Source organism: Chiloscyllium plagiosum, chromosome 51 (genome assembly GCF_004010195.1).
Source record: "Chiloscyllium plagiosum isolate BGI_BamShark_2017 chromosome 51, ASM401019v2, whole genome shotgun sequence".
NCBI classification, from domain to species: Eukaryota; Metazoa; Chordata; class Chondrichthyes; order Orectolobiformes; family Hemiscylliidae; genus Chiloscyllium; species Chiloscyllium plagiosum.
Window position 1 is genome coordinate 4,353,964 of NC_057760.1, and position 8,868 is coordinate 4,362,831.

Consider the following 8,868-nt stretch of genomic DNA (forward strand, 5'->3'; position numbering starts at 1 on the left):
TACCCCTCCCTCCCATTTGTCTCTCAGCACCCCCCCTCCCCCAGCCCACAAGCTTCATTCCTGATGAAGGGTTTATGCCCAAAATTTCGATTTTCCTGCTCTTCAGATGCTGCCTGACCAGCTGTGCCTTTCTAGCACCACACTCTCGACTCTGATCTCCAGCATCTGCAGTCCTCACTTTTTCCTCTCTTGGTCAATACCTGAAACTGTGGTCCCTAACCTGCTTGCACCACACTCCTGGCTTTCTACAATGTCACTTCCATATACTATATTAAAAAATTGTTGATGGGAATGCCTTCTTTGGCCATCGGGATATTGAGGCCAATTCTGGTAGATTCCACGTTACTCAAGGAGGGCTGCTATGGTATCATTCTGGTGAATGGGTTCTGCGCCCCTCCCAATGGACTTATGAGGTACTGTATCCAGAATGAAACCCATCTGTGGGGTCCGGCACAGCTCTGGGCAGCTGATTAGCAATCATGAGCTTTTCACTTTGAGTCCTTGAGATAAAGGCCAACATTCCATGATTTTTTCATGACCTCATGTTGCCATCTCTTTATGAAATTATTTCTAGATGTTTCACCACATCACATTCTAATGTTAATTGCCCCAACACCAGTCTAACAACTTTTATTCTATCATCAATAGTTACACCATTAATATATGGAAATGTTCAAAGTAAATATAAGAACATACACAGTTGTGTTGTTGCTGACCAGAGAGTTCAGGAGATTAATCTTTAATTTCTAGAGATGACAGGATAACCCCTGATACTTGGCAATGTCTCAGCTGTCCACTAAGTGTTAGCAAATTCTGTACTTAGATCCCTAAATCTTCCTGGTTCAGTTCTGAGCATCTCCCCATTTAGAAAGTGTTTGAAACCGAAGTGGATGGCCTCACACTTTTGCACACTGAACACTATTTGCCACAATATTGACCATTGATCGATCAATGCACTTTTATAACTTTCTGCTTTCATCTGATTCATTTACTTTGTCACCTAACTTACTATCAACAGCACATTTATAATCTCCCATCAGCCCCCAGCTATCCACTATATTCCTTATTCCATTTCCCTGTACAATGTTCAGTTGTCTTTGAGGCTTCAACTCATTACCATATGGATTGCCAGGATGTTTCAGGGACCTATGAAGAGTCAGTCCCATCACTGTGGGTCTAGTCATGTGAAGGCCTGACCAGGTAAAGATATTAGTGAACAAGGTGGATTTTTTGTCAACAATTGAGTAGTTTCATGGTTTCCATCCCTTTTTATTCCAATTTATTGAATATAATTAATTTAATTTCCTTACCAAGTGACTGGGAACCTATGCTTTGGGATCATAACTCCAACCCTCTAGATTAATGGTCCAGTGACAGCTGCTGTCCCACTATTTAAACATTTTGGTTGGAAGAGCTATACCATTCCATGGGTCATCAGTGTTAAGCACTCAACAACTCATCTTAACAGACTATGATCCTTCACTAAGTTCTCTTCCCCACACCTCTCCCATCACAAGGATTCTTGTTGGTATTGATGGTCCAGCTCACAATGACCCACTGGTGACATATTCACCCTTCTCATGAGTGCAGAAAGTGCTCTCAAAGGGAATGTGTGTTCCATATTAACACTGTAAGAAATAGGAATAGGAATAGGAACAGGCTGTTCACCCCCTCAAGCCTGCTCTGCCATGGTTGTTTCATAAGTTATATCCAGTGGACAGACACCTAATGCCAAACTGCAGCAGAGGCAGTTGCTGGGTCCTGCTGTTCGCAGGAAGTCTTGATTTTCTGGATCTATAGTAGCTGAATGCAGAATGACCAATGGGGAGTCAGGGTGGAGAATGATGTGGAGGTGCTGGTGTTGGACTGGGGTGGACAAAATTAAAAATCACACAACACCAGGTTATAGTCCAATAGGTTTATTTGGAAGTACATGCTTTTGAAGTACTGCTCCTTCATCAGGTAGCTAGTGGGGGTAGGATCATTGGACAAGGAATTTATAGTAAAAGATCAAAGTGCCATACAACTAATGCAATGTATTGAACAAACTTAGATTGTGGTTCAGTCTTTAATCACTTAGAATAGGATTGCAGATTTCAATTCATTAATATGCAAATCCCTAAACTACTTTCAAGTCACGTTCGGGGATAACAAGGTTTTAGAAAAAAACTATAAATTCTGTGTCTTACAACTGTGTCCTCCGCAACCACCTGATGAAGGAGCGGCGCTCTGAAAGCTAGCGCTTCCAAATAAGCCTGTTGGACTATAACCTGGTGTTGTGTGATTTTTAACTTAGAAAAAAAGGGTGACATCTCAGCTCAGCTCATTAAAGGTGTGAGGTTAGAGTCTGTCTGCATCCCAATCTTGAGTCAGACTATTCTATTACCAAAGTAGGAATTTATAAAATGTCACATATAATGCCTCCCTACAGATTGTGTGCTTTTTGAACAAGATAGAATGTATCTGCAAATACACATTCACCCCATGGACGCGCGCGCGCGCCCGCGTGTATGTATGTGCATCGTGTGCGGAACTGTGAAGGAAAGAGAGTGTGTTTGTGTGTGTGTGCGTGTGTGGGAGCGGCAATCATATATACACACATACAAGCATACAGAAACCCCGAGCTGTAACTAATTCCCGTAGGACATTCTTTCCCTAGCAATTACATTAATGACCGCAGGACAGTGCTCTTCGGGGTACGTGTGTACATTTGAAGAGAGCCCATAGTGATCCCACTCCTTTTAGCTTTGCAGGTCCCACTGTTCCTGCTTTTGTCTTTCTGCATCAAATTACATTAACAACCGGCAACTCAATTCTCAATCCTGCGGCACAAACTATATCTCTTTGTGCAGGTCAGTCTGCGGGGTCACTGTTAAATAGTAAAAGGTTTTCTGGATTCAAAATTGTACTGTCAAAATAATCTTTGACAACTATTAGCTCCCTCAACAACAACATCAGAAACTGCACAGACTCAGGTTCCCAATTACAGTAAATCTAGCAACAAGACCGATATCCAACAAGGATCCATAAATTTTCAATTGAAATATTTCATTGCAGTAATCAAATATGAGTGTGAGACACCGATGCAGCTCCAGAGACTGGAGTTTTGGTTCACTGTAAGTGACATGCAGAAGCACGCACCTCGGGCTTGGGGATCAGAATGAACATCACGATGACTGTCAGGTTTTTTAATCCACTCAGACACATCTCCTTGTCTCCGGTTCCTGGGCAAATCTCTCCTCCGGTTTTGTTTGGGACCAGCTGCAGTTCCTCAGCCGAAGCTCAGTCCCTACATCCCGGGGGAATGGGAAGATCCCAGCCCCCTACTGAAAACCTCTGCATTTCTGGCCAATTGAAATGGGAGATGTCGAGGTAGAGAACCAATGACGGAGCAGTGACCGCCCGCCCAGAATGAGATTGAAGTTATCCGCCGGAGTCTCATTTTGATTGCTCCAGAATTCACAGAATCGTAGAATGGTCACGGTGCAGGAGGTAGCCATTCACTCCATCGTGCACAGGGAAACGGTGACACAACACAAAGACAGCAATTCAGAGAAGCAGCAAAGAGAGTAGTTTACTTTCCAACGGAGAACAGAACAAAAACTGTTCAATTCGACTGCAACCTGGTGTAAATTGTACACAATTTTTGTTGGTTCGCTTAAGATATAGAGTTGAAACTGACTGGAAAGTTTGCTAGAAATACTTTTATGTCTATTCCAAGAGATGATAGCTATACTTGCTGGCCATTCACATATAGTATTTAATTTATCTTCTATACTTCTGATTTTTCTCCTTCCCAATTCATACTTTAGTTCCCTGTCTCTTCTTGCTTCCTTTTCAACCTCTATCTCCTTCCTCTCCCCTTCTTGCCCTTCACCATCTCTGTGAATCTGTCTCTCCCTCAACCCTCTGCACCATTCTGCTATTGGAAAAATAACAAATATCAATAGAATAGAATCCCTACAGTGTGGAAGCAGGCCAATCAATCCAAAAAGTCCTCACCAACTCTCCAAAGAGCATCCCACCCAGACTCCAAGATGCTTTCTCACAAAGTGAAGAAAAATCGATTATTTCTTAACATTGTAATAGCACTGATCTGTGTAAAGAAGAAAAGATGATTACAAAAGAGGTAATGTGCACTTAAGCTTTTAAAGTGTTCAAAAAATAGTTTACTCTTCTGTTTCAACATGAAAGCTAAAAATGTTATTTAGCTGATGATTTTCTTTTGGGTTACTTAAGAAAATTAAAGTTGGAAATTTCTGCCGCTTCATTCATAGTGACATTTGCCTCGCACCAACCAGTAAGTTTCTGGCTTTTTTTCCAATTTAAGTAAAGCCAAGCCTTGTAATGAAGATCTGGCTTGGTTCCACAAATCAGTAAGTGAAAGGATAGCTGGGCTCTGTCCATTAGTGGATTCTAGACAGTGTTCTCTCCTTTTTTGATTGTAATCTCTTTTTGCAGTCTCTTTATCTCCCAGTCTGACTGCCATTTGAATGCTTTTACGATGTGTTGATAAATGCTTCTTATTACACACTTGTTTCTATCAGGTGAACATAACAACTGCATTCTCATTTTCTGTATCCATGGTCTCTAATGTTAGACACAGAATGGGTTTGAATTTTGGCTATTTGCATCTCCCTGTTATTGAATGCTTTTTCCTCACATCCAATTATGGTGAATTTCCTTCTATTGTCACTATATCCATGTGATCATCATGGTATTCGTTTATATTAGTGTTTGGATAAAGCAGCTGTTAGATCCACAGGAGAGGTACATTGTGATTTTAATTCAAACCAAAGGAGTGTTCCAAAAGATAATATACATTTCCAGCACTGGGCAGTTTCATTTGAAGTTGGCAGACACGGGGGAAGTCCAAATGTTCCTCACTGTCCCCACTGTTCCCTCTAACCTCTGGTTGTTGTGTTATTTACACAGCTCCACTCCTTTATGAATGCTGTACAGCTGTGCATGAGTACTTCTGAAAGGAAAGGTTGCATGTCTGTGGCCACCAGTGCAGCTCCAAGTTAAAATTACTCTTGCATCTTTACCTCTCCTATTCTCTCTCCTCCTCTCACCACTCTCCTGCATCCCCACTCTTGGAGAGTATTGTTGCAAGGAGCAAGGGTTGGTAATCATCTAAAGGGTTTTAGGTTTGATTCCCTGATTTGCATTCACTGAAAATGGTCCCACTTCCACCTAGAATCGACATTTCAGGCATAAGCCCTTCATCAGGAATGTCTAATGAAGGGCATTTGCCCAAAATGTCAATCTCCTGTTCCTCAGATGCTGCCTGACCTGCTGTGCTTTTCCATCGCCAAACTTTTCGATTCTGATCTCCAGCATCTGCAATCCTCACTTTCTCCTGTATTGGATACCAGCCCAATAACACTTGAATTTAAAATTTTCATTCATGTATTGTCATCCCCGCATGACCTCAATTCACCCTATCTCTGTATGACCCCCCATATCTCTAGAGGGCATAGGTTCAGAGTGGGAGGGAGCCTAAGGGGCAACTTTTCACACAGAGGGTGGTCCATGTATGGAATAAGCTGCCAGAGGAAGTTTATTTTTAATTTATTCATTCACAGGATGAGGGCATCACTGGCTAGGCAGCATTTATTGGCCATCCATAATTGCTCAGAGGGCAGGTAAGAGTCAATCATGGGATGTACATTTGCTTGCTGAGCTGGAAGGTTTGTTTTCAAGGTTCAGCCACATCACTGTGGGTCTGGAGTCACATGTAGGCCAGACCAGATAAGGATGGCAGCTTCCTTCCCTGAAGGATGTTAGTGAACCTAGGTGGGTTTTTCCAACAATCGACAATGGATTAATGATCATCATTAGACTCTTAATTCCAAATTTTTATTGAATTCAAATTTCACTGTCTGGTATGACGGGATTTGAACCCTGGTCCCCACAACATTATGGGTTTCTGGATTAACAGGCAATGTGAGAACTGCAGATGCTGGAAATCAGAGTCTAGATTAGAGTGGTGCTGGAAAAGCACAACAGGTCAGGCAGCATCCGAGGAGCAAGAAAATCGATGTTTCCGGCAAAATCCCTTCATCAGGAATGAAGGCAGGGAGCCTCCAGGGTGGAGAGATAAATGGGAGTGGGGTGGGGCTGGGGAGAAGGTAACAAGGAGTATAATAGGTGGATGGGGGTGGAGATGAAGGTGATAGGTCAGAGGAGGGTGGGAGAAGGTAGTTGGATTAACAGTCCAACAATAATGCCACTATGCAATCACCTCCTATTTGAAAGGCATCTGGATGGGTGTATGGATAGGAAGGGTTTAGAGGGATATGGGCCAAGTGCTGGCAAATGGGACTAGATTGGGTTAAGATATCTAGTTGGCATGGATGAGTTAGACCGAAGGGTCTGTTTCTGTGCTGTACATCTCGATGACTCTATGACACTATAGCATCTACAATTCTCCCTATCTATGTAACCTCCTCCAGCCTCTACACTTCTCGATTCTGGTTGCCTTTCTATTGGAAGGAAGTTGTTAAATTTGAGAGGGTGCAGAAAACATTTAGAAGGATGTTGCTGGGGTCGGAGGGTTTGAGATATGGTAAAAGCTGAATAGCCTGGGGCTCTATTTTTCCCTTGAGGTTCAGAGGCTGAGGGGTGACTTTATAGACATTTATAAAATCATGAGGGTCATGGATAGGGTGAAATACCAAGATATTTTTCCTACGGTGGGTGAGTCCAAAACTAGAGGGCATATGTTTAAGGCGAGAGGAGAAAGATTTAAAGGAGCCTGAAGGGTAACTTTTTCACACAGAGGGTAGTGCGTGTATGGAATGACCTGCCAGAGGAAGTCGTGGAGATGGGTAAAATTATAACATTCAAAAGGCATCTCGATGGTTATATAACTAAACTAGGAAGTCATGATTTGGAGATGCCGGTGTTGGACTGGGGTGTACAAAGTTAAAAATCACACAACGTGTGCTTCCAATTAAACCTGTTGGACTATAACCTGGTGTTGTGTGATTTTTAACTTTAAACTAGGAACGGTTGAGAGAGATATGTGCCAAATGCTGTCAAATGGGACTAGATCAGATTAGGATGTCCGGTTGGCATGGACAAGTTGGACCGAAGGGTCTGTTTCCATGCTGAAGGTTTCTATGGCTCTATGAGTTGTAACTCCTCCTTATCGCGGTAACCTCTTCCAGCCCCTTACAACCTTCCCTTTCATTGTAACGTGCTGTAGCTTCTCCAACCTTTCCAAGATCTCTGCTCTCCCTTAATTCAGCCTATTAATCTATCCACCATTGGCATGGGGCTGTAAGGTCTGTAATTCATTTCCTAACCTCTTTCAGCTTCCCTCTTTCCCTATTTAAAGCGCAGTTTCACCAGTTCTGGGGTGTGCAGTTGAGGGAGCTCCATCTGCTGGTGGAAAGACTATTCAATGGTGATGTTAAAATCAGGAACACATCATGCAAAGTAAGTTTCCCATGTTGTGTTGATTCGACAAAACTATAGAAAACTAAACCCTCTAAAGATGAACTACAACTTCCCATTCCCAGAAAATCTCCCTAAATATCCTTCATCCTCCTCGAATCCTGGAACTACCTCACTAAGTGTATTGTGGGTCTACCTGCACCTCACAAACTGCAGTAGTTCAAAAAGGCAGCACACCACCACCTCAGGGGTAATTCAGGAAGGGCAATAATGATGCCTACATTATATGAATGAATTTTAAAAAAAGACAAATGTGGGAACATTACAAGCAGAGATATTAGGATGGCTGGAACAACACATCCATCCTCGGACAAGCCAAACAAGAGACACGCACGAGAATTCCTAGAAGCATGGCATTTCAACCAGAACTCTAACAACAAACACATTGACTTAGATTCCATTTACCACCCTCTGAGAAAAAGAACAGTAAAAGACATCACTACAAGACATCACCAACCCAAGGAAACCTAAACACATAAATAGAAAGCGGGTCACTAATACCAGTGCTTCACCGGAGACTCACTGATGATGTTATCTAGTATGGTGACAAAATGTCTGAAAACAAACCTTCCAGCGCAGTGAGCAAACTTACATCCAGAACCTCAACCTGAGCTACAAATCTTCTCAAAACTCATTAAATGGCAGAGAAGTTAAATAAATACTTTGGACTCAGTCTTGCATTTCTTTGGCGAAGAGTTTTTTGGAGGGATTCTGGTCATAAGGCCCAGCAATATTTCTACCTGTATCTTACTAAGCAGTCCTCATAAACTACATACTCTACCTTATGGTATTCCTCATGTCTGATTCTAGGCCGAACTTAGTACATACAGAATAGCTCATCACTCAGCTGATAGATCCCAAAAGACTGACATCTCTTGAACCTGCACCATCTTGCACCAGGACTTGAAATAACTCCACATAGGCTGGTAACCTGTCACCAAGTCACTCTTTATTTACAAGTGGAGAGTCCTTTACACTGATTCAGTTCCCTTAGAGCCAGTTCTGAGTGAACAGAATGTCTAACACTCCCGTTATTATCTGTCAGCCAGGGCTCCCTGATTGGGCCAGATCAATTGACTGAGCACAGCCAACATTGATTTAGTAAGTCAAAACTTATGTTTTTCAAACCTGATAGAGTTTTAAGGATGCTATTGGCACAGTGGGTGTGGTGTTTTGGATTTTCTGAATGCTTTTTATAAAGAACCACAGATGAGGTTAGTAAAGAAAATGAAAATGCATGGGGCTGGAGCATGGATTAAGGATTGATTAACAGGTGAAAAATGAAGAGTAGACATATTACAACAGAATTTTAATCAGATGGGCAAATGGGCTGAGGAATGGCAGATGGAGTTTAATTTAGGTAAATGTGAGATGTTGCATTTTGGAAAAGCAAATCAGTGCAAG

General features: G+C 42.2%; 1 protein-coding gene across 4 annotated transcripts in view; it reads right to left on the reverse strand.

The window, feature by feature from the left end:
* LOC122544785 (protein jagged-1b) overlaps positions 1 to 3,272 on the reverse strand; it is an 83,477-nt gene extending 80,205 nt beyond the window's left edge. For all 4 annotated transcript variants that reach the window (XM_043684116.1, XM_043684115.1, XM_043684114.1 and 1 more), the window contains exon 1: positions 3,142 to 3,272. In XM_043684116.1, the coding sequence (XP_043540051.1) occupies positions 3,142 to 3,207 (66 nt within the window). In that variant the 5' untranslated portion in view covers positions 3,208 to 3,272. The remainder of the gene's footprint in view (positions 1 to 3,141) is intronic.
* Positions 3,273 to 8,868: the final 5,596 nt, after the last annotated feature.